Source organism: Salvia splendens, chromosome 2 (assembly GCF_004379255.2).
Source record: "Salvia splendens isolate huo1 chromosome 2, SspV2, whole genome shotgun sequence".
In the NCBI taxonomy this organism is placed as follows: domain Eukaryota; kingdom Viridiplantae; phylum Streptophyta; class Magnoliopsida; order Lamiales; family Lamiaceae; genus Salvia; species Salvia splendens.
Genome location: NC_056033.1, coordinates 17,955,488 through 17,980,890, shown reverse-complemented (window position 1 = coordinate 17,980,890; position 25,403 = coordinate 17,955,488). Strand labels below are relative to the sequence as shown.

The 25,403-nt window shown below is 40.7% G+C and overlaps 2 protein-coding genes and 1 long non-coding RNA gene across 4 annotated transcripts; all 3 read right to left on the bottom strand.

Annotated features, from left to right (window-relative positions):
* LOC121771200 lies at positions 1–1,026 on the bottom strand. Of its 2 annotated transcripts, XR_006043960.1 has the most exons (3): positions 659–1,005; positions 202–554; positions 1–138 (listed from the first exon to the last, which is right to left on the bottom strand). It is a non-coding gene; the product is annotated as an uncharacterized LOC121771200 (long non-coding RNA). The 2 variants fall into 2 exon arrangements; XR_006043958.1 differs by lacking the exon at positions 1–138 and having other exon boundaries at positions 277–554; positions 659–1,026.
* An 18,999-nt stretch (positions 1,027–20,025) lies between these two features.
* Positions 20,026–21,569, bottom strand: LOC121775189 (high mobility group nucleosome-binding domain-containing protein 5-like). Its single transcript, XM_042172223.1, has 3 exons — positions 21,219–21,569; positions 20,750–21,038; positions 20,026–20,678 (listed from the first exon to the last, which is right to left on the bottom strand). Exons 1-3 carry the CDS (start codon positions 21,567–21,569, stop codon positions 20,026–20,028), a joined length of 1,293 nt encoding a protein of 430 aa, XP_042028157.1.
* A 1,356-nt stretch (positions 21,570–22,925) lies between these two features.
* Positions 22,926–24,909, bottom strand: LOC121775181. The gene is made up of 4 exons (XM_042172196.1): positions 24,785–24,909; positions 23,999–24,245; positions 23,373–23,591; positions 22,926–23,186 (listed from the first exon to the last, which is right to left on the bottom strand). Exons 1-4 carry the CDS (start codon positions 24,907–24,909, stop codon positions 22,926–22,928), a joined length of 852 nt encoding a protein of 283 aa, XP_042028130.1.
* Between the last annotated feature and the right edge of the window lie 494 nt (positions 24,910–25,403).

Sequence of the window (25,403 nt, the reverse complement as noted above, 5' to 3'; positions counted from 1 at the left end):
CCCAAATCAATTTTAATTTAAATCTCTACTCCTAGTCTTGGTCATCAAGACTTTCCTTAGTTACAAATTAAATCAATATTTTGCAGAGATTTCCCTTTTCTCTCTTACGCGGTTTCTTTTCCTTTCTATCCCTTTGATCTGCAAATGTAATTCCAAAGGAAATGAGATTGGTATATCACATTAATTTATGAAATCAATTACCTATTTTACGTTCCCTCTCCCACGCTCAATAACCGCTCCTCCTCTGCAAATCTCTTCCAAAATTAAACCACAATCAACTCTCAATTGTGAACCCATTTTGAACGGTATATTAATACACATACCCTAATCTCCTTCCCTCACACAAATTCGCAGCCACTCACTTCTCGCTGTTGAATCGCAAAGCGGCGGAGGGAGCAGTAGAAAGTAACTTCATTTTTCCTCACCAAATCCAAATTTCATCACAGATCGATTCGGGAGGGGGAGAAGCCAGAAGCTTCAATATTTTGTTTCAAGCCAATTTGTTCTTTTGAAGGTATAATCTTCTTCCCCAATTCAGTTTAACAAGCCATGAACTGCATAGCATGTTTCCCACTCAATCAAATCGGTATCTAAATCAAATCAATAACTTGAACAATCCAAATCAAAGAATCAAGCTTTAATTTCAAGAAAAATCAACCTTACGACTTATCTGCGGGGTAAATCGGGATTCATCGGGGGGTGAAAACGGATCTGCCGATCTGGACGGTGCGATCAACTTCAGCGGCGGCACCACGGAGAGCTGACGACAACCATCGTGAATCGGGTGTCGTCCGGCTGAGCACTGCGACGACGATGTCGCGGTGTTGGGTCTGCGGCGACACCGATTCTTGTAACACGACGAATTGGAGAAAAACGGTGTATCCAACTTGGTGAATTTTTTTTCGGGTGAGTTCTGTTTTGGGAAGAAAGAGAGTTGAGGGAGAAAGAAGAGAACGACGAGTTCTGGAAAGGGAGTTTTGTCCTTTTTATTTTAATATTGTTTTGATATATGTTTTAAAATGGAGATTGGGGAAGTATACATGTATTTTGGAAAAAAGGAGTATTTTGACTTGTATATGTCTTACCCCTTTAATTTTTTTGGTGAGTAAGCTAAAAGTGGAAATGGGTGTGTTATGGGCTGGAGTATTTAAAATTTCTTTCTTACTTCTTCTTCCTCTTGGCCACTTAATTTAATTGGTTTAGATCTGTTTTTAATATAATTTGTTGGGGCATGAGCGGCCGAAATTAATCAAAATCTTGGGATTAAATCCTATATCGTGGAGGAGAATTATGAGGAGTCAACGAAAGAGTTATAAGCGTAATCGGCCGACCGGCGTCGCACGCGACGCCTTAGGCGGCAGCTGAATAATCGAAAAACCGAGAAAATGAGATAAACAACTTTAATTAGGGTGCATGCATTTTATTTAATTATTTGGAAAGTGTGTTGATTTATGTGTTATACAAATTCCAAAGGTGAGACCTCGCAAGGGAGTTGTGATCGCAAGGGAAAGGAAGTAATTTCGGATTAAGCACTTGAGGTGGACTTTCTTTTAAATAAGGACGATGTCCTAAATGTTTTATCGATGGGAATGAAATTGTGTTTATCATGCCTTGTTTGATTTTAACGTGCCTATCTGATATGGCTTTATGCCATTATTATCTAAATCGAATTCGGGTCCTCGTAGGGCCGCAAACCCTACTTGGACTAGTGTACACCTACGGTAGACCGTGTGCTAGCGTACGGGCTGGCCGGTCTAGTGACTTGGTTTGTGGCCACATTCCATGTCATGTATTGGCAGATATGGTTAACGTCTATGGGAAAATGACTGATCAGTCAACTTTTACTATGGGAAATGATTTTGAGTGCCTCGGGCCTTTCTAAAGCTAAAACCCGATGGTTACTTACGTATGGCATGATAAATAATATTTTTATTGAAAATGTTTCTGGCAAGAGTCCACTGAGTATATTTTATAGTACTCAGCCCTGCATGTGTTTTCCCTATGTGCAGGTTGAGCGGGGACGAGCGGTTGGCGGTGTTGAGCAAATTAATTAAATTGATGTGATTGTCTTGAAACTCCGAGTGTCGTCGTGTCTTCACACATGGCTTCACCCTTCTCTTGGATGCTTCCGCTAAAACATGATTACTCTTATTGTTGGGTTGATACTGAAACTATTGGATTCTTTTTTAGGATATTGAGACATGTTACGTTTTGGATTATTTTGAGCCATGCCATTTTATGATAGTCATTTTTCATTGGATCTCATTGCTACATCGTCACTTTTCTTATACTTAATTGTTCATTAAGTACTTTAGTCAAACCTCTTTGATGAAACCCTAGCCTATTTTCCTTGTTGCATTTAAGCCCGTTTAAGTCGCGATCGCCGCATTTATTCTACCCTAGAAGGGCGGTCGTAACAACTACAGTCAATTAGTAAATCTGCCCGACTACAATGCTCATTTTGCAACTAAATGAAAATCCGTAATGTTATTTGTATACAGTATTGATGCTTGGCAGCTTGCAATTGTTCTTGCAATCTTGCTACCTACCCACAAAAAAATACAAACTCACTAGAAGAATCAGAAAAGAGAACATTGTTATTGTGCTAAAAGATTTAGGTTCTTATTCTAAACTGAATTTCCAGAGACAAGCGCATTTCACTCACATGCACACACACATGATGATGCATGTAATATTAATAAATAAACCTCACATCTTGTTCAAGCGCCAAGCGCCGCTCATGCAAAGCTTGCTTCGCTTCCTTCTGTCCTGGCTAGCTTGCAAAATTGCATTTCCTCTTTCCTAATATAGATTATTATGAATTAAGTCAAATTTTATTACTCAATATCATGCCATAGTCATTTGAAAACCCACAATAGTTACCTCCTTTGAGATTCTGTGGCGTAGATCATTCTTTGCAATCTCCAGCCTCTGAATGGCAAGCCTGCAATCGACACAAAATGAATAACGACAACAAAACAGAGAAACCAAACTGATTCGGTTGATCAGGGTCAAGTCAAGCTCAGACAACAGTTCTATCTGTGCACAAGAAAATTGTAATATTGATAAATAAGAAAAAAGATGGTAATTGTGAAAAGGGAGCTTAGTTATAGACAAGTTAATTTGTATGTAACCCTTTATCAACAGATTAATAAGTCTAAGATAGGTATGGGCTGATTATATTCCACTAATAAGTTTGGAACTGTGCATGTGGAGCATACTTATTAATCAAGTATCACACCATTTACACCGTTGAAGTGTCCCTTGGAATCCAAGGAGCGTGTACTGCACTATTGATATATCATACATCCCTAGGTCCAGAGGATTCGCTAGATCACAATGTCTAGTAGATTGTGGAACCTTCAGAATTCAGTCATTGGACACACACTTTTCCGCTTCAAAACCTCAACCCACTACACTATTGGCTAGTATAGGGAAGCAAAAGATCGATCCCACGAGGACGGATGAGTTAGCATGCATTTGGAGGTTTTTGGGAGGGGTTGGCTGCTGCCACGCAACAAGTGGATCAAGAATTTTAAACTACTGGGTCACGAGAATTAAAAGCGCCTCAAGTACTAGACCTAAGAACAAAGAAACACAGACGCATTCATGATTCGAAACTTAAAATTAACTGCAGAGGGTTTCTCAAACTACTGGGTCAAGTAAAAAAGTTTCCTAAAATGGTGAGACAATAAAGCAAGAAAAAGTAACAGAACAGATTTCCCGAATTAGCTAGCAACAGAAAAAGCTGCAAAAAACAAACAAACAACGAATCTGGGTCTAACTACCAACGACCTTCACCTTCTTCAGCAAATAAACATGAACATGAACAAAACAGAGCATCAAAAGCAGAGTAAACATGGATAAGATTTCAGACATTACGATTAAACAGAAAACTATCAGATCTAAGCTACCAGGTCAAGTAAATCGAAAGCAACAGACATAGCCATGCAGATCCAACAAGTACGTATCAGATTCATCTCTCGAAACCACAATCTACTCCAGATCCAACCGATCCAAACTCAACAACATTAAGATCCATATCCTTCAACTCCGATTCAAACAATTCCTCAACAAACAAACTCAGATTCAACCAATCTCAACTCCAATTCAACAGTCAATTGCGAAAAGCATCCAAAATTAGTAAAACCCACATCAAACATCAGAAACCAAAGTAAAACGGAAAATAGAAACTGCCATAACCACAGAAATAGGGTTCAAACACAAAAGCAGTCGTTGAGCTTCCGGCAAAGAAGTTCATGGCGAGAAATAAACGACAGAACAAAAAAAACAGATTGTATCTTCGCCCTCGTGAGGACGGTGTTACACCACGGAAACCAACTATCGCCAAGTCTACCCAGAATTTCCCATCGGTGCCAAGTGCGTGTGAAGCGAGCTAACTAGAAATGAAACTAAGGAGTATGTGGAGCTGGTGTCGAATCCTCCTTTCTTCAAGATAGTTGTCCCTTTTATAGCTGAGGCTCAGATCCCTAGGGCTTCTTTCTTCATGATTTGTCACTTTTGCCCTCTGAAATAGGATCTTTTAGAACTGCTCGTTGTTTCACTTTTGCTCTTTTTTCCCTGCCCCGGGTAATTTGTATGCATTTCCTAGGTCTGATAGATTTTTCACGCATTTGAACTTACAAACACTTATTAGTTCACTGAATTTACAGAATTTATCCACATAACCAATGTATGAAATGAGCTTTATCAAACTGCTCACACTTAAATTATACTTGTCCTCAAGTATGAAAGATAAAATAAAAGAAATAAGGCAAATTTCAATGCGTGGTTATCACTTGACCGACTCTATGGAAAAAGAAAAGACTTAAAGTCCTAGACCTAGACGCAAAAAGACTTTGACATGAAAACAGAACAGACACACAAGAACAAACAAGACACAGAAAACAGAAACAAACACAAATGTATAAACTGGTTCAAGTTCTAGCAGTCGTCCCCACAAGCTTAAGGTCAATCCAATCGTCTACATTCTCAGATTCCTCCCCCTCCCTTCTTCCATCGGTTCGGTTTGTCAGTTCGTCAAGACAGCCTCTATTTTCACCAAGTTGTTAGATTCACTTGGTCACGCATTCCTCACCAGAAACGTTAGGACCATTCACTCATTCATTTTTGTCATACCACTGATGCCTTGAGTTCTACTGACACAAGAAAAGTTCCTTAAGGTCTTTGCATTTGGTTGTAATAGGGCCAGGGGATTGTAGTGTAAGTAGGTGGGAATCCTAAGGGATCTAAGTTCTGTATTTGCAAGTTAAAGCATATGAGGGACATGTGAACTCAGGGACAAAAAGATGGAAACAACCTCCCTTGTTACAATCTAAACTTCCCAACTTGGAGCTGTTCCCTGATCATTTTGGCCTTATTCCTCTATCCCTTTCATCTACCGGGTCATGTTACAAAATTTTCCTGCCCTGAAATTTTCTTAACACTTTTTCCCTTTTTTTCTTGGGTCAGGTTACAACATTTCCTGCCCATTTTTCTTTTCTTTCTAACCCTTTTTTTTGGGTCAGGTTACAGAATTTTCCTGCCCATTTCCTTTTCTACTTCTTACTATTCCCTTGTTCACAACCTATTCCCTACCCCAATTTGGTGAGCGGCCTGCCCCCTTGTTCACATGGTATACAAGCTGAGGTTTCAACAAGAAGGTCAATACCACAGTGGCTCAACTTTGCTAACTAAGGGGTGCCCTTACAATGAGGCTGGTCCAGCAAGTTCGAAAGAAATAAGCTCAACTGGTTTCTCCTATTGCCTTTAGTCCTTACTCCTATATATCATTTATCCCTAAGCATCAAGTGGCAACCTCTTTTTTTTTTAATTTAGTAGAAAGTGTTCTACTCGTAGGCTTTTAACTCACTTTATAGAGGGTTTCACAACAAGATCAAATTAAGGTCTTTCTATCGTCCTTACTTCACTCAAACCGATTTTGATTTATTAAGGAAAGAGGTCTCAAAATTGACATGTATCCTCTCTTCAATTACTCTCACTAAAGGAATCTTGCCTTCTATTCGTCAGTTTATACAAAACACATAAATCCTAAAAAAAAACTGACTCCTAGGCCTGGCAAAATATATACATGCTCGACACTAACTGATCTCCCCCTCCCACTTCACTCATGCTTGTCCCCAAGCAGTCCTGATGAAGTGGAAACAGGGCAGTTGGTGAACACACGAACAAAAGAGACCAACTGTAACATCCCAAAAATTTTTGCGACTTTTGTTTTAATATGGATGTCGAGTGGAAAATTTTCTTTTATGAAATTATTCGTTCCTATGTGATTGAGTTGATTATGTGAAATAATTGTCATGAGCGATGTGGAATGAAATATTATATACATTATATTTTACAATGTGAGGAATTAATTAAATGAGATCATGCATTTTGTTCTAGCCAAATTCATTGGGAATTTCGGCCCCTTCAATTATTAGAAATATTTTCTTCTTGGATTTAATTGATTGTTTTGGGATATTTATCCAAATTAAATCCTAATCGAATTATCCCTAATTTGTGCTACATGAAATTCGAATCCTAGCCTAATCTTATGAGTTTCGAAAATCCGCTATTTTAATTAGGAGGATGAATTATTTTCTTTGATTTAATTGGTGCCTTGTTGATTCCATTCTTTTAATTTTGAATCCAATTAAATCATGCCACACTTTGTTTCCTCACCCTAATTAAATTAGGATTTGAATTATTTCGTTGTGGCAATTAAAGCCAATTTTCGGTCTTCCCTATTTGTAGAGGAAATATATTTGTTTCCTATTTTGTGGAATTCTTTCTATTGAAATAAATACCAAATTAATACCTATGTCTGATTAATTGGGGATGTGAATATTTTCCTTTTAATTTCCTCCATTCCACACGCCTATTCCTTCTTTTAATTGTGGGATTTTATTCATTGGCCTCTATTTTATTCCTCCATAATTAATTAATTAATTTATTTGTGGGATTAAACCTAGGACTATAAAATCACCTAAACCTAACCCTAGCCTCCATATTTTTTCTCCTCCCAACCGTCCAACTCTCTCTCCCTCACTCTCACACGCCTCCTCCTCCCTCTCTACATTCTCTCCAAAAACTCTCCTTCAATCCTTGTTCTTGCATCCATTGGAGTTGGAATTTCAAGAGTTTCCGAGGAATCGTATCAATCCTTGTTTCTACCATTTGATTTTGATTCAAGAAGGTATAATTTAAAATATTTTCCTCATCCTTTCCATTGAATCGTTGTTCTTGAATCCCTCATGCATAGAGTGAGTGTATGAATCATAGATCGCAAAATTTAATCGGTGGGAATTTATGTTTGTGTGAGAAAATTTGTGGATGTGCGATTTTGAATGAAGATGTGTGAAGTTTGGATGATTCATTGGTGAATGATGTGTGAATATATGAGAACATGATTGTGAGAACTTTTTGAAGCATGATTGTGTGTTGGAAGCATGAATAATTGTGTTTGGATGAATGAGGAATAAACACTAATTTCGAAATTGTGAAGCCTGAAAACTGTGGCGTTTGGACAGTAGATTCTGACTTGTGTTTGACTAGCCAAACGCTCTATTTTGACACAAATATTTAACGAGTAAATTTTGAGGTGTTTTCTGTGTTGTGTGTGAATTTCAGCCCCTTTTGACGAAAGATGAATTTTTTATAAAGTTTTGAAGTTGACTGCGCAATTCTGCCAGAAACTTGTATTCTCGTCCAGAGAGTTTCATTTTTGATTTGACCGACCAAATGGCCTTATCTTGATGTGAATTTTTGACTGGATGGAATTTGAAGAGTCTTCTGTGTTATGTGAAAATTTCAGCCTCATTGAATATCAGATGAATTTTCGGTAAATTTTTCAATCGAACCGCGCAGTACTGCCAGAATTTTTATGTTCCGACCAGAGGATTGCATTGTTGTTTTGACTGACCAAATGATATGATTTAGGTGTGAAATTTTAACTGAACGTGCTTGAATGTGTCTACTATGTATTGATTAAAATTTAGCTTCACATGAGGTCGGATGGATATTTGGTGATTTTTACAAAATGACTGCGCAGTTCTGCCAGATTTCTGTTATGTCAAAATAATACTTGTTGCCAAGTTTGGGTGAATTATATGATGCATGTATGATCAAAGAATGTATCTTATGACGTGATTATGTGTGATAAGTTGAGAAATATTATGACATGTTTTTCCTTATGTTGATGAAAGGAACGATGAAAGGAACGATATGACATGCATGATCATTTGTATTGATGGAAGGCTGAATGTGTTGTGGTGTTGGCAAGGGGGTTGTGTGTACGTGAGCACAAGGAACGAGGGTTGCTTTGAGTTGGGTATTGTGTTGTTTAAGCAAACGAGGTGGGCTTTCTTTTACAAATCTTTTATTTTCCGAAAATATGATGTGGTGTTATAAGGGTGGTTTAACTTGTTATGTCATGCCATGATGTTTTGTTTATGAGATTGTTGCCTGATGCCTAGTTCGTCCGAGCTTGCTCCGTTAGGCTATATGGCTGTGTTGTGAAACGAATTTGGGTCTGAGTAGGGCCGCAAACCCTATCAGGCTGTGTACACTGGTGGGATGGTGAGCCGTCCTTGCTGGTCGGCCGGTCTCGTGGGCGAATAGTGTGGCCACACTTTCGTCGCACATGGAATGATGATTGTGATTGAAGGATTGTTGAGAAAGTGGGGAGATTATTTGACTGGCCAGTCTATGAAATATTTTGGTGTTCTCGATGATATTTCTTAACTACATGTAAAACTCGAGATCACTGGTATGGATGACATAACTGTTATAAAATGTTTTCGGCATGAGCCCATTGAGTACAATAAGTACTCAGCCCTGCATATGTTTTCCCTATGTGCAGGTTGAGCGGGATGTTGCGGTGGATGTTGAGTCAGCCTAGGAATTTTGGATGCGTTGTGTCCTCATACATAGGCGTCATCCTATGACTCTCTTGATAACCTATTTCCGCTGCTATTATTGAAACTGTGTCGCAAGAATTTATTTTATTTCGTACGATTTTTGTCTTGTCAAATACTTTGAGACTTTAACCCGCCGCTTACTTCGTTACTCTAAAATGGTTTTCTTAAACTAAAACAAATGTTCTTTTGGGAGTTAATTGGATTTTTAATATTTATTTTTCCGCTGTTTTCTTTGAAAAATTGTTTGCTAGAAATCTCCGCACTATTTGATATTGTAATTATGACATTAAGTATTTTGAACTAAAATCCGTTGCTTAACTTTTCAATGAACTAAAATATTCCCCTTCTTAAGTTAATTGGGTCTTTCATATGAACTGTCGCCCTTTAAATATTGTCATTTATTGCTTTCCCGTGGTCACGACCTCCTCGTTTTATTATCCCTAGTATGGGCAGTCGTGACAAAGTGGTATTAGAGCTTCGTTCTTTCGCTCTAGTCCGAAAATCTTCTTTCACCTTATGTCTAGAATAGTAAACCTTAAACTAGAAGTGTCACGAAGGCTCAACATCCAAAACATCGCGCTCAACCAAAGAAAGAGAGGTATGTTTTAAGTTGTTGCAAGCATGTGAGATCGATCCATGAAATTGACGATGATATGATGATGATGTTTTGGCAAGTGTATGCATGCGAATGAATGTTATACGTGAAGATGAATTGTGATGATATGATTATGTGGAATATGAGTATGATTGACATGATAATTTAAGCACGTGTTATATATGTGAATACGATGTTGTGATAGTATGATTATGTGAAGTATGAGCATGATTGACAAGATGATCTAAGCACGTATTGTATGTTGATTATGTATTTGTTATGGTGTGATTATATGGAGCATGAGCAAGATTAGTATGATGACTAAGTATGTGTTATATGTGTGAAAGTACTACAACGTGAGCATGTGAACATAGGAGATGGAGTGTTTTACATGAAGGATGAAGGTTGATGAGTTGTTTTGAGTATGTTGAATTTTTTTTTGAGAAAAAAAAAGAGTAATTTAAAAATGTTGTTTCAAACATATATGTGAAGTGCATGAGTGTTTTGTTTGGAATACAAATGTGTTATGAGTTTTGAAAGATTTGTATGGTTTGATATGTAGAAAAAAAAAGAAAAAGGACTTTGTGGTTGATGTTTTGTAATATTAATGACTAGTTGTTCTAGTGGAGTTTGATTGAGAAAAAAATGTTTATGTTGTGGAAAGTTGTTGAAATTTTTTTTAAAAGAAAAAAAAATATCTTTTAACTTTAAATGAAAACATGTTAGTTCTTCTTTTGGGAAATTTTATTTGATCAATGGAAAATGTTGTGTTTATGAATTGTTCAAAAAAAAATTAATTACCTTTTCGTTTAGAAAATTGAGCCCTGGAAGTGTGATGTTATGTATGTTATGAGGTGCGAAGTATGATGCGTTATTCTATGGAGTTTTATACGAGTGATGAAAGTTGATGCGAAAGTACGTTTTAGTTTGAGTCAAAACTTTTACTTTAAAATTGAGATGTGGAAAATTTTTTTTGGGAAGGTGTGAAAGTGTAAAGAAATTTTGTTTCATAAGTTTTGAATATAATTGTGAAATTCGAAAGTGTTTTGCTATGGGATGTGAAAATGTTGTGTGTTTATCTTGAGGTCTGAATGACGTAAATTGTGGTAGATGATGATCTATGAGATGACAAATTGTGTTGTGAACTTAAGAGTACCTAAAATATAAGCCTAGTTGACCGCGCGAAGCGTAGTTCTAAGTTGAAAACTTAACTATTGCTTCTTTGAGCAATGAAACGTACGAGAATATGAAAGTTGATGCAAACCCTAAAGTCAATGTGCGAGACAAGAAGAGCTGAAGCTAAGTTATATTTTTATGCAACGACGAGCGGTCATACTCGCGATTTAAATTAGTATAGTGTAATCTTGCGTAAGTGGCAACACGATGGAGATGATCTTCATACCCTGCCAAGGAGCACGAAGATGACAACAATATCCTACGAGGATAATCATTATGACATGCAGAGAACTTTATGAAGATATGAACTCCGACTATCATTATTAGTGGCATTGACACGAAGAATCCCAGCGTGGAATCCACAGTTCCTAGAGCGATGTTACCAGTCTCGGCTTGCGAAAGATGAACGAGGTGGTGCGACTTTAATAGCTATAGCAAACTAATTTAATCAACAGTTCTTACTTGAATTCTAAGAAGTTATTTTTCAGGACCTTTCAAATAACCGTGAGCCCTTGTCTATTTAACAGCTTGTTTCATTCACCCCTCGCAAGTGATGCATATTATTTCTTTTCCTCCATTGAGTCATAACTCACTTTCAATTCTTGGAAAGTGGTGTTGCCTTCATAACTTTGGACAATTGGATTGATTGTAGTTTTCTTTTACTTATTATTTATACGAATAATATTTTGACTTTGTGAGCCTTTTCTATTGAACTTCATTCCTAAGGCTGCTTGCAGTCATGTCCTTCAATATAGGCATGTTTCACAGACATGTTTTCTATGGGATATTCTTCTTTGAACTTTTGTTCAGCTTTTCATTTTGTAACCATGTCTGTGTCAAGTTCTTTCTCATAGAGTGAAAGTCTTTTTGGTTCAGTTCCACTATACGTATTCTTTCCATTATAGAACCTTTCTTTTTACAAAACGAAGTTAAGGCCTACATTTTGTACCTTGCCTTAACAAACTTAATCCACTTGATTTTTTTCAAAAGCCCCTTTGACTTTGGTTGCCTTTCACAAACTTATGAACCCATTGATGTGATTCTATCATTTCATATTATGATTTTCGTTGAACCATGATCAGTACCGCTTTGTGACAACTGCCTACATTTCTCAATCCTCATACAACTGATCATTTTTTTCTTTCCACAACCCTTTAAGTCATTATCCCATTGATATGTTGATCTTTCAAATTTAGTCGAACAACGGAATTATCTTGTTGGATAGCCTACTATGAGAATTAACATTAATTCGATTCCATCCCATATTCATGACCTATCTCATGTTCTTTCAAGCTCCGTGGGGATGATCATAACCAATTGTTACAATTCGAAATCGGTTCATATCCAAGTTAAGATTGTTTGATTAAAGTTTGCGTTCTTGATACATATTCTGAGTTTTGATGCAACATTGCAAGGAGAGGAAAATTTCTTTTCGAGCCTCTAGCAAAGAGTCGACTAGCTTGTATGGGATTTCCATGAACCGACGAACATCCATAATCTCTGCTTTACAAGCAACCACGATAATCAGAAAAGGGCGTCCGTCGTATCTTGTGTACTTGAATGGAAAGGAGAAGAAAGACTTGAAGGTGGAAGATGTGGCAGTAGTACGAGACTTTCCCGACGTGTTCCCTGAAACTTTTCCTGGACCGCCGCCCGACAGACAAGTGGAGTTTACCTTTGACTTAGAACCTGGATCTGCGCCAGTATCGAAAGCACCATACCGAATGGCCCCTAAAGAGTTGGCTGAATTGAAGATTCAGTTGCAAGAACTGCAAGATTTGGGATTTATCCGACCTAGTGTATCACCGTGGGGAGCGCCTGTGTTGTTCGTGAAGAAAAAGGACGGAACGATGAGGATGTGCATTGACTATCGTGAGCTCAACAAGATGACCTTGAAGAATAAATACCCACTGCCGAGGATTGATGAGTTGTTTGACCAACTTCGAGGAGCGGGCGTATTTTCGAAAATGGACTTGAGGTCGGGATATCATCAACTAAAGGTCCGATGAGAGGATGTGCCTAAGACTGCCTTTCGCATTCGTTATGGCCATTATGAATTCGTCGTGATGTCATCTGGGCTGACCAACGCCGTGGCCGTCTTCATGGACTTGATGAACCGAGTTTTCCACGAGTATCTCGACAAGTTCGTGTTAGTCTTCATCGACGATGTTTTAGTATACTCAAAGAACGAGGAGGAACATGGAGGGCATCTGCAAACTGTGTTGGAAACGTTACAAAGGGAGAAGCTTTATGCCAAGTTTAGTAAGTGTGAATTTTGGTTGACTCGAGTGAACTTTCTTGGTCATATCGTGATGAAAAATGGGATTCAAGTAGACCCCACTAAGGTCGAGGCTGTGCAAAATTGGAAATCACCGAAAACGCCGAGTGAAATCCGCAGTTTCTTGGGATTGGCGGGATACTACCGACGCTTCATCGAGGGATTCTCTAAAATCGTGAGACCAATGACACAATTGTTGAAGAAATGAATCAAAGTGGTTTGGACGCCGGAATGCGAGGAGAGTTTCCAACTGTTGAAAGAAAAGTTGACCACAACACCTGTTCTAGCGGTGCCGGCAGCCGACAAGGACTTCGCCGTCTATACTGATGCATCAAAAGTAGGACTTGGATGCGTGTTAATGCAAGATGGGAAAGTGATAGCATATGTTTCCCGACAGTTGAGACCGAATGAGCTGAATTTTCCGACCCATGATTTGGAACTAGCAGCAGTAGTGCAGGCACTGAAAATTTGGAGACACCATCTCTATGGAGTGAGATGCGAGATATATACGGATCACAAGAGTCTCAAGTATTTCTTCGAGCAGGAGGAGCTAAACATGCGACAACGACGTTGGTTAGAGATCGTGAAAGATTATGACTGTGGTATTCACTATCATCCGGGCAAGGCAAACGTAGTAGCCGATGCTTGAGTAGGAAGAACTAACCGCAATTGGCTTATTTCCTAACGCAAGAGGAAGCGTTGATTCGCGAATTCGACCGAATGAAATTGGAAATAATAAAAGCGCCAGAGACAGTAGGAGGAAAAATAGTGACGCTAGTGATTGAGCCAGATTTGAGAACCAAGCTCGTAGAAGCCCAACGACGTGATCAGAAGTTGGAAGAACTACGTGTGAGGGTAAGAGCCGAGAAACTTGATCATTATCGTGAGGAGGCAGACAATGCTTTGACATACGATGGACGATTGTGTGTGCCGAACGATGAGGCGCTAAAAGATGAGATTTTGAGTGAAGCACACAACACGCCCTACACTGCTCACCCCGGAAGCACAAAGAAGTACCAAGATTTGAAACAGCGTTTTTGGTGGAATGGAATGAAATGGGACGTAGCATCGTATGTGGAACGATGTCTAGCATGTCAACAAGTGAAGGCCTTACACCAACGACCATATGGGAAATTACAACCACTTGAAATTCCCGAATGGAAGTGGGAGCCTCTAGCCATGGACTTCGTGACGGGTCTGCCAACGTCACAAAAGGGCAACACTGCGATTTGGGTGATCATCAATCGACTAACTAAAAGCGCGCACTTTTTACCAATTCGAATTACTTATGGCGCGGACAAGTTAGCCAAACTCTACGTGAGTGAGATTGTACGTTTACATGGGGTGCCAATGACCATTATGTCCGACCGCGATACGAAGTTCACATCAAAGTTTTGGATGAGTTTGCAACGGGAATTGGGCACACAATTTAACTTCAGCACTACTTATCACCCGCAATCGGACGGACGGGCAGTCAGAGAGGACGATTCAAACGCTTGAGTATATGCTGCGAGCCGTTGTCCTAGATCGAGGGAAAAGTTGGGAAACTGTTCTACCGTTGGTTGAATTCGCCTACAACAATAGCTATCAAGCGACGATAGATATGGCTCCGTATGAAGCATTGTATGGCAAGAAGTGTCAATCCCCACTCTATTGGGATGAAGTTGGCGAGAGGAAGATGTTAGGACCAGACGCTATAAAGGAAATGACCGAAATTGTGCATCAAATCCGTACAAGGATCAAAGAAGCTCAAGATAGGCAGAAGTCGTATGCTGACGTGCGCTGAACGGAGATCAAATTCGATGTTGGTGACAAAGTATTCCTGAAAGTATCCCCGACGAAAGGAGTTGTGAAGTTTGGAGTGAAAGGCAAGTTGAAACCGCGTTGTGTATAGCCGTACGAGATTATCGATGAAGTAGGTCCTGTAGCGTACCGTTTGGCGTTACCTCCCAGCTTTGGGAACGTGCACAACGTGTTCCATGTGTCGCAGTTGCGCAAGTACGTGTTCGACCCCAAGCATGTGGTTCATCAAGAGGAAGTGATCCTAACCCCCGACATGAGCTACGAGGAGAGGTCTGAGGCAATCCTAGATCGGAAGGTGCAAGAGTTGCGAAACAAGTCAATATCATCCGTGAAGGTGTTGTGAAAACACCATGGCTCCGAGGAAGCCACGTGGGAATTAGAGTATAGAATGAAAGAAAAGTACCCCGAGTTGTTTATGAGAGAAGATCAAATTTCGGGATGAAATTTCTGTTACGAGAGGAAGGATGTAACATCCCAAAAACTTTTGCGACTTTTGTTTTATGGATGTCGAGTGGAAAATTTTCTTTTATGAAATTATTCGTTCCTATGAGATTGAGTTGATTATGTGAAATAATTGTCATGAGCGATGTGGAATGAAATGTTATATACATTATATTTTACAATGTGGGAAATTAATTAAATGAGATCATGCATTTTGTTATAGCCAAATTCATTGAGAATTTTCAGCCCTTTCAATTATTGGAAATATTTTCTTCTTGAATTTAATTGATTGTTTTGGGATATTTATCCAAATTAAATCCAAATCGAATTATCCCTAATTTGTGCTACATGAAATTCGAATCCTAGCCTAATCTTGTGAGTTTAAAAAATCCCCTATTTTAATTAGGAGGATGAATTATTTTCTTTGATTTAATTGGTGCCTTGTTGATTCCCTTCTTTTAATTTTGAATCCAATTAAATCATGCCACACTTTGTTTCCTCACCCTAATTAGATTAGGATTTGAATTATTTCCTTGTGGCAATTAAAGTCAATTTTCGGTCTTCCCTATTTGTAGAGGAAATATATTTGTTTCCTATTTTGTGGAATTCTTTCTATTCAAATAAATATCAAATTAATACCTATGTCTGATTAATTGGGGATGTGAATATTTTCCTTTTAATTTCCTCCATTCCACACGCCTATTCCTTCTTTTAATTGTGGGATTTTATTCACTGGCCTCTATTTTATTCCTCCACAATTAATTAATTAATTAATTTGTGGGATTAAACCTAGGACTATAAAATCACTTAAACCTAACCCTAGCCCCCATATTTTTTCCCCTCCCAACCGTCCACCTCTCTCTCCCTCACTCTCACACGCCTCCTCCTCCCTCTCTACATTCTCTCCAAAAACTCTCCTTCAATCCTCGTTCTTGCATCCATTGGAGTTGGAATTTCAAGAGTTTCCGAGGAATCGCATCAATCCTTGTTTCTACCGTTTGATTTTGATTCAAGAAGGTATAATTTAAAATCTTTTCCTCATCCTTTCCATTGAATCGTTGTTCTTGAATCCCTCATGCATAGAGTGAGTGTAGGAATCATAGATCGCAAAATTAATCGGTGGGAATTTATGTTTGTGTGAGAAAATTTGTGGATGTGCAATTTTGAATGAAGGTGTGTGAAGTTTGGATGATTCATTGGTGAATGATGTGTTAATATATGAGAACATGATTGTGAGAACTTTTTGAAGCATGATTGTGTGTTGGAAGCATGAATAATTGTGCTTGGATGAATGAGGAATAAACACTAATTTTGAAATTGTGAAGCCTGAAAACTGTGGCGTTTGGACTGTGGATTCCGACGTGTGTTTGACCAGCCAAACGCTCTTATTTTGACACAAATATTTAACGAGTAAATTTTGAGGTGTTTTCTGTGTTGTGTGTCCCCTTTTGACGAAAGATGATTTTTTTTATAAAGTTTTGAAGTTGACTGCGCAATTCTGCCAGAAACTTATATTCTCGCCCAGAGAGTTTCATTTTTAATTTGACCGACCAAATGGCCTTATCTTGATGTGAATTTTTGACTGGATGGAATTTGAAGAGTCTTCTGTGTTTTGTGAAAATTTCAGCCTCATTGAATATCAGATGAATTTTCGGTAAATTTTTCAATCAAACCGCGCAGTACTGCCAGAATTTTTATGTTCCGACCAGAGGGTTGCATTGTTGTTTTGACTGACCCAATGATATGATTTCGGTGTGAAATTTTAACTGAACGTGCTTGAATGTGTCTACTGTGTAGTGATTAAAATTTAGCTTTACATGAGGTCGGATGGATATTTGGTGATTTTTACAAAACGACTGCATAGTTCTGCCAGATTTCTATTATGTCAAAATAATACTTGTTGCCCAGTTTGGGTGAATTATATGATGCATGTATGATCAAGGAATGTATCTTATGACGTGATTATGTGTGATAAGTTGAGAAATATTATGACATGTTTTTCCTTATGTTGATGAATGTTGGGGTGGGTAATTTAAGAGAACGATGAAAGGAACGATAGGACATGCATGATAATTTGTATTGATGGAAGGCTGATTGTGTTGTGGTGTTGGCAAGGGGATTGTGTGTACGTGAGCACAAGGAACGAGGGTTGTTTTGAGTTGGGTATTGTGTTGTTTAAGCAAACGATGTGGGCTTTCTTTTACAAATCTTTTATTTTCCGAAAATATGATGTGGTGTTATAAGGGTGGTTTAACTTGTTATGTCATGCCATGATGTTTTGTTTATGAGATTGTTGCCTGATGCCTAGTTTGTCCGAGCTTGCTCCGTTAAGCTATATGGCTGTGTTGTGAAACGAATTCGGGTCTGAGTAGGGCCGCAAACCCTATCAGGCTGTGTACACTGGTGGGATGGTGAGCCGTCCTTGCTGGTCGGCCGGTCTCGTGGGCAAATAGTGTGGCCACACTTTCCTCGCACATGGAATGATGATTGTGATTGAAGGATTGTTGAGAAAGTGGGGAGATTATTTGACTGGCCAGTCTATGAAATATTTTTGTGTTCTCGATGATATTTCTTAACTACATGTAAAACTCGAGATCACTGGTATGGATGACATAACTGTTATAAAATGTTTTCGGCATGAGCCCATTGAGTACAACAAGTACTCAGCCCTGCATATGTTTTCCCTATGTGCAGGTTGAGCGGGATGTTGCGGTGGATGTTCAGTCGGCCTAGGAATTTTGGATGCGTTGTGTCCTCATACATAGGCGTCATTCTATGACTCTATTGATAACCTATTTCCGCTGCTATTATTGAAATTGTGTCGCAAGAATTTATTTTATTTCGTACAATTTTTGTCTTGTCAAATACTTTGCGACTTTAACCCGCCGCTTACTTCGTTACTCTAAAATTGTTTTCGTAAACTAAAACAAATGTTCTTTTGGGAGTTAATTGGATTTTTGATATTTATTTTTCCGCTGTTTTCTTTGAAAAATTGTTTGCTAGAAATCTCCGCACTATTTGATATTGTAAATATGACATTAAGTATTTTGAACTAAAATCTGTTGCTTAACTTTTCATTGAACTAAAATATTCTCCTTCTTAAGTTAATTGGGTCTTTCATATGAACTGTCGTCCTTTAAATGTTGTCCTTTATTGCTTTCCCGTGGTCACGACCTCCTCGTTTTATTATCCCTAGTATGGGCGGTCGTGACACCAACTTAAACACAGGTAACATAATCTTCTCACACTTAGACCGAGAATTGAGCTAAGTGGGAGAGGACACAAAACAATAAAACCAACAGAGTGCAGAAAACAACAAATACCAACACATGCCATATTAACATAAACTTCTCACACTTGGACCAAGGATTGAGCTAAGTGTGAGAAGCACACAATACACATATACATAGACACGACAAACATGCTTAAAACAGAGAAAACATGCAAACATAGACATTCAACAAAAGAAAAGAAAAATGAAAAATCAAATGTAAAATTACTTGGTCATTGGGGGTTTAATTCTGTTTCTGGCTCCCTTGGGAGCCAGGATTCTAGGACACTTGCTTCGGGCGGACGGTCTTCACTTTCTTAGGAACCGATGGTGTAGGTTCCTCTGCTTCATTCACTGCTGGCTTCGGTATGGTTTTCTTCACTGACACTGTTGTTGTGGGCTTGGTGGTTTTCTCGTTCCTCTTCTTAGATGGGGTAGCAGTAGGATTAGCTGGCGCTTGCTTACTGGAGGGTTTTCCTGGGGCTCAGGGTCTGATCTCTCCACTGGACCCATGAGGAATAAACTGCTGGGCCTGCGAATTCCTCTGTTCGACTGAGGCAACCATCCACATCATTAGGGTAAGGGCCTCAGTCATCTTCTCTGTATGCACTTCTAGCGATTGCTTCAGTCCCAGTACGGCAGATGTTATCGTACCCATTCCACCCCTGATTTCTCCGATCTCGCTCCTATCATCCCCCATCTCCTTTCATTATTCCACCGTTGCAGCATTTGTCACTCCACCGTCTTCTATTTTTACAGTCGCCTTGGTCTTCCCCACTTCATAAAAGAAGACCTCTCCATCCACCATGTGCAGAAGACCATTGTTGAAGAAAAAGTTGAGGTTGAACTGCTCAGGAGGATCGCACATTCCAAGGCTAGGCACCGCTTTCGCTATCTTCATAATTACATTCCTTTGGAGGTAGGTGACAAGTGTAGAGGTGGCGGGATGTGTGGGTAGTCATCAGGTGGCAAGCTTGGGCCAGCCAGTATCCGAGGTGGACTTTTATACCCTTCAGCATACACCATGTGAAGTAGAGTTCTGGTGTAGTGATGGTGCAGCTTACCTGACCCATGAGGTTATATTCGATAAAGACCTGGGCGAAGCGGATGAGGTGGTTGGTGATGTGGACTCCCTTTGAGAGGCTTGTCTTGAAGTTCCCACCACGCTTGTGGGTGATGAGCTCCCAAGCCTTCTGAGTATCAAAACCATGGGTTTTCCTCGGGGGTCCAATTTCCCTCTCATTCCAGATACCTACTTAATCCTCCTCCAGGGTAAACAACCCCATTCGCAATGATCATTCCCGGATGCTTATTGTTATCTCCTCATTAAAAAGGCGAAATGTGATTGAGTCGGCGTTTGGGTCCATGGTGGACTTAAACTTGTATGACGTGAAGAACTCATTGGCCAAAGTAATCGGCACCTCCGTTGTGCTATGGCCCAGCAACTATTTGAACTCGATGGCGCTGATATAGGAGAGGAATTCCTCCTCCGACTCAATCTCCTGGAGCGACTCGGGGTGGTAGTACTTTCTCGATTTGGCTAATTTCTCATTCGCCCCTCGCTCCCATATGTTAGAGCCTTCTTGTGATAGTCGAAATGGGCCATGGCCTCTAATAGCTTCCTTGTCACCAGAACTTCTATAATCTCGTAGATGGACTGCTCAGGCGGGTTAACATCCGCTTCTTCCTCTTCCTCGCTATCCTCATTGGGACCCTCTAATGGCTTGGCAAACGGCACACAGATGGGCTCTGGGGTAGGTTCATTGATCTCCACGGTGCAGGAAGCCTGCCCGTGCTTCTTAGTCAGGGGCTTAGCCTCCTGCTTTTCTTTGCGTTTACGCTCAGCAGCAAAGCGCTTCTCCACGGCCTCAGGAGAGACCTCCTCTTCCTTCTCTGGAGTCTCCAGGGCCTCAGGGATGTCCTCCCATGTTTGTACCTCGCCCTCTGAGGTGCCGAACTGCAACTTCATTGGCCTTGTAGCCGCCACTAATTCATCCACCTGCCTGCTTCGGCGAATATTCCTCCTCGTCGTTCTCTCATCGACCGGTGTTTCCTCACCATCCGGTCCATCCTCCAAATCCACAATCTCTTTCAACCCTTCGCTCTCGGGTTCATTCACACTCTCATCAACAGGTTCCTCGTTCTCAACATTCTCACCATCGTGCTCACCGACGATGTCTTCCTCATTCTCAACTGCACAGGGATTTCTCCCTCAACAACCTCCTCACTACCCTGTCCAAACTCTACATTTTCCCTTTCGTTACCAGCAACATCCTCTTCATCAACCTCCTCTCTCTCTCTACCTTCCCCAGTACCTTCAGCATTATCTCCCTCATCACCATCGTTACCCTCGTTTCCCTCTGGTTCTTCATCCTCCACTCGCTCCTCACTCTCCCCCTCAGACACTCTTTCTTCATTCTTCCCTCCTTCAGTACCCTGATTTCCCTTCTTCTCCTCCTTATCATCTCCTTCTGCCTCCTCCATTTTTTTCTTACGGGGGCTACCCGCCTCCTCTGCATGTGGCAGAACAGGGGCAGGGGCAGATGTAATGGTCTAGATTTCGGCATGGATTGCCAAGGAAGGGGGTTCTGCAACAGGGGCTAGGGTTTCGGTTAAGTTTTGGGGGTTTTCTTTGTGGGAAGATAGGGCTTGGGCTGTGGGTGTTTTTTGAAAAGTAGACTGTCTTGTTGGAATTTCAAGCGGGGTCAAGGCGGTTTCCTCTTCTTTACATACCTCCGCCAAGCCAGCGTAGATTGCACTTGCCTTTGCTCCACGGCCAAAATTTTGTAAGAACACCTGCATGATTTGTTCTGGATTGGGCTCCTCAATCCGCTCTGTGGTGGCGACGGCGGTTGTAATCGGCGGAGTGGTTGAAATCACCGGCATTGATTCTGGCCGTACTGCAGTTGGGTTGGGAATTACAGTCTGGGATGAAGAAGCCGCCACCGCGTATGGTTGAGGGACGACGGATGGCTTCCTTGATGGCAGGTTTGTCGGTGGCTTCGCCGAGGTTTCGCCGGTTTTTTCTTTAGTGGGCTGGGGGTTTTTCCTTCTAGAGTTGTGTTTGGATGGATGATTCTTCATGACTTCGTGATCGGAAACCCGCGGTGGTTGGTGGCGGTTCCGTGGTAAACTGACACGAAGAATGTTTGGAATGGTGAGGTTAGGGTTTTCGAAAATTAAATGTGTGAGTTGTGAGAGAAAATAATTGTGAGGGAGAAGTTTTAATAAGGTGAGGGAAGTTATTTTAGGAAAATTTAAAAAGAAGAAAGGCAAAAGAAAATAATGTAATAAAAATAAAAATAAAAGAAAAAGAAAAGGGAGAAGGACGGTTGCATGATGATTAAAGCTACCGTTCGCCTCCTCCTTAGGGTTTTGAATTTTGAATTTCAAAATTTGAAACTTCCCCCATATTTTGCCCGAAAATTTCTCCCCCTCACTTAACTGGCAATTCATGCTTATCCTCTCATTTCAACACTTAGGAAAAAATTTGGACTAAAAAAAATGAGACACCAAACTCCCCGGTCAAGAGGATTTGAATCCAAAATATCTGTAATAGCAATTGGTTCCCCAGGGTCGCTTGGTGTTTCAAAAATATTATTGGGAATTGGATTTTTTTCTTTGTTTTGATTTTTTTTAGATTCAAGAAACATATTCACATATTTACAAAAAGTGTTTAAGTATTATTGGGAAGACCCTAGTTTAGTCCACAAATTCAAAACTTCATGCCTATTTACCTGACCCAAGAATTCCCGAAGAATACCTAAACAATCTGACCAGTTAGGCGATAGTGAGGAGCATGCGTAGTGGAATTTCTTCCACCACACACAACTCTAAACTATCCCTAAACACCTTAACTCTGTGACCATTAACAAGGAAAGGGATAGAGTTAGAAGCACTTCCCTGAATTTCCACAGCTCCGTTTACTCTGAGGCCAACGATCGTGTAGGGTCCGATCCACTTAGACTTCAGCTTTCCAGGCATCAGCTTCAACTGTGATTGGAACATGAGCACTTTCTGACCAACCTGCAACTCCTTGACCCGGAGGTTTTTGTCATGCCACAACTTGGTTTTTCCTTGTAGTTCGAGCTTCCTCTCCTCCTCACAGGCCTGTGGCTTCATATTCATCTCTCTGACTACCCAGTACGCCCTATGTTCTACACCGACCGGGAGATGGCACATCTTGCCAAACACGAGCCTGTAGGGCGACATTCCAATGGGAGTTTTGAACGCAGTTCGGTAGGCCCAGAGTGCATCGTCCAACCGTCTGCTCCAATCTTTCCTCGACGGGTTAACTGTTTTTTCCAGAATACTTTTTATCTCCCGGTTGGAGACTTTTACTTGCCCGTTGGTCTGTGGGTGATACAGAGTAGAAAGTCGGTGGTGTACTTCATATTTTTTCATAAGGGCCTCCATGGTTCGGTTACAGAAATGCGTTCCCTATTCTGAAATGACTGCCCTCGGCACTCCATATCGGCTGAAAATATTAGCCTTAAGGAACTTCGTGACCTCATTTGCTTCACATGTGGCAGTCGCCTTAGCCTCTATCCACTTCGATACATAATCTACTGCCACCAGTATGTAAGAATTTCCATAGAAAGACGGGAATGGACCCATGAAGTCCATCCCCCAGACATCGAACACTTCACAGACGATTACTAGGACCTGGGGCATTTCATCGCGAGTGGAGATTCCTCCGGTCTGCTGGCATCAACCACAACTCTGGCAATACTCATATGCATTTCTATTCAGTGTGGGCCAGAAAAAATATCTGTCCAGAACCTCCCTAGCAGTTTTTCTTGGGCCAAAATGCCCACTGCATGCCAATGTATGACAATGGTCCAACACGTCCCTATGTTCCCATTCCAAGATACACCTTCTAATCACCTGGTCTGAACCCATCCTCCAGAGGTAAGGATCATCCCAAAAATAGTACTTAGCCTCACTCCCAATTTTCATCCGCTGGGCCCGAGAACTCTCTGGTGTATTGGGCAGCTTTCCTGTGACTAAGTAGTTTGCCAGGTCCGCAAACCATGGCTCTGCATTCAGCTGATACTTCCCTTTATCCGAATCTCTTGGACCGGTTACTGCAACACCTTCTCCTATCTAATAGGTCTATAGGATTCCCCCATACAATATAGGTGCTCCTCTGGGAATGCATCCGGTATAGCCTCCTCTGTATCTCCTTGAAAAATTCTGCTTAGAAGATCGGCTACTTTATTCTCGGTCCCCTTCTTGTCCCTTACCTTCCAGTCGGACTCTTGTAGTAACAACACCCATCGGATTAGTCTTGGCTTAGACTCCTTCTTTGCCAATAGGTACTTAATAGTTGCGTGATCAGTGAACACTATCACCTTCGACACGAGTAAATATGGTCGGAACTTCTCAAAGGAATACACAACAGCTAGCATTTCATTTTTCGTGGTGTCGTAATTCTTCGAGGCCTGGTTAAGAGTCTTCGAGGCGTAAAAAATTACATAACTCTTCCCATCAATTCATTGACCTGGCACTACCCCGACGGCGTAGTCGCTGGCCTCGCACATCGCCTCGAAGGGGTGATTCCTGTCTGGAGCTCTGATTATAGGGGCTGATACGAGCTTGTCCTTCAAAAGTTGGAAGGCCCCTGGACATGCCTCGTCGAAGATGAAGTCCACATCGTTCTGCAGGAGGCGGGTAAGTGGATGTGCTATTTTTGCAAAGTCTTTGATGAACCTTCGGTAGAATCCTGCGTGGCCCAAGAATCCCCTCACTTCCTTCTGACTTGTAGGATAAGGAAGCCTTGAAATCACGTCTACCTTTTCCTTGTCCACCTAAATACCTCTTTCCGAGACGACTTGACCCAGGACAATTCCCTCCAGCACCATAAAGTGATATTTTTCAAAATTCAGCACCAAATTCTTCTCTCGACATCTATGTAGTACTAGATCCAAGTTAGCTAGGCAGGTTTCGAAGGAACTCCCATAAAGTGTAAAATCATCCATAAAAATTTCAATACTCTCTTCCAGCAGGTCCGAGAAGATGCTCATCATGCACCTTTGAAAGGTGCCTGGTGCATTACACAGGCCAAAGGGCATCCTTCTATACGCATACGTCCAAAAGGGGCACGTAAAAGTCCTCTTCTCCTGGTCTTCCGGATCTACGTATATCTGGAAATACCCACTATACCCGTCCAAAAAGTAGAAGAATTGCTTGCCCGCTAGTCTCTCAAGCTTCTGGTCAATAAAGGGCAACGGAAAGTGATCTTTTCGTGTAGGCTCGTTCAACTTTCGGTAGTCGATACACATCTTCCAGTCCGTTACCAGTCTTTGGGCACAAGCTCATTCTTTTCATTCTTCACCACTTTTATCCTCGACTTGTCTGGGATCGAGTAGATGATTCCCAAGGACAGTAGTTTCAGAACTTCCTTCAAGACTTCCTCCCTCATGTTCGGGTTCAGTTTCCTTTGTGAATCACGGTTGGCCTTTGCTCCTTCCTCCAAGCGAATATGATGCATACAGAGGTCGGGACTGATTTCCACTAGGTCTGATAGAGTCCATCCTATGGCTTTCTTGTTTCTCCAGATCACTTTCAGTAACTCATTTTCATGTTCCTAGGTCAAGTTGTTGTTGACGATTAAAGGGAACGTCTCGTTCTCCTCCAAATAAGCATACTTTAGACCTGGTGGTAGTGTCTTCAACTCCTTCTTTGGCGAACTTGTCTCCTGGGGCAGTGAATTCTTTTTCATTTCCTTGGTGATTAATCCTTCGGGCCCTGGAAATTTTTCCAAACTAGCCACATGGGCTGATCCCCTTGACCTGGCAGATTCAGGACTCTTACAGAATTCCACAATCGCCTCTACTAACTCTACATCTGTCAACTCTAGAGTGTTAATGGCCTCACACCATACTGCTACCTCTCTATCAATAAAACAGCTTAACT

Excerpts from the sequence above, each read along its gene's own strand:
- LOC121775189 (XM_042172223.1), bottom strand. The coding sequence starts at position 21,569 with ATGAAGAATCATCCATCCAAACACAACTCTAGAAGGAAAAACCCCCAG. Across the intron at positions 21,039-21,218 it reads TCTACGCTGGCTTGGCGGAG|ACCATTACATCTGCCCCTGC; the intron begins GTATGTAAAGAA and ends GCCGAAATCTAG. Across the intron at positions 20,679-20,749 it reads TGATGAAGAGGATGTTGCTG|TTGAGAATGAGGAAGACATC; the intron begins GTAACGAAAGGG and ends ATCCCTGTGCAG.
- LOC121775181 (XM_042172196.1), bottom strand. The coding sequence starts at position 24,909 with ATGAGGGAGGAAGTCTTGAAGGAAGTTCTGAAACTACTGTCCTTGGGA. Across the intron at positions 24,246-24,784 it reads GAGCTTGTGCCCAAAGACTG|TCAGAAGGAAGTGAGGGGAT; the intron begins GTAACGGACTGG and ends TTATCCTACAAG. Across the intron at positions 23,187-23,372 it reads GGAGGATGGGTTCAGACCAG|ACCGGAGGAATCTCCACTCG; the intron begins GTGATTAGAAGG and ends TGATGCCAGCAG.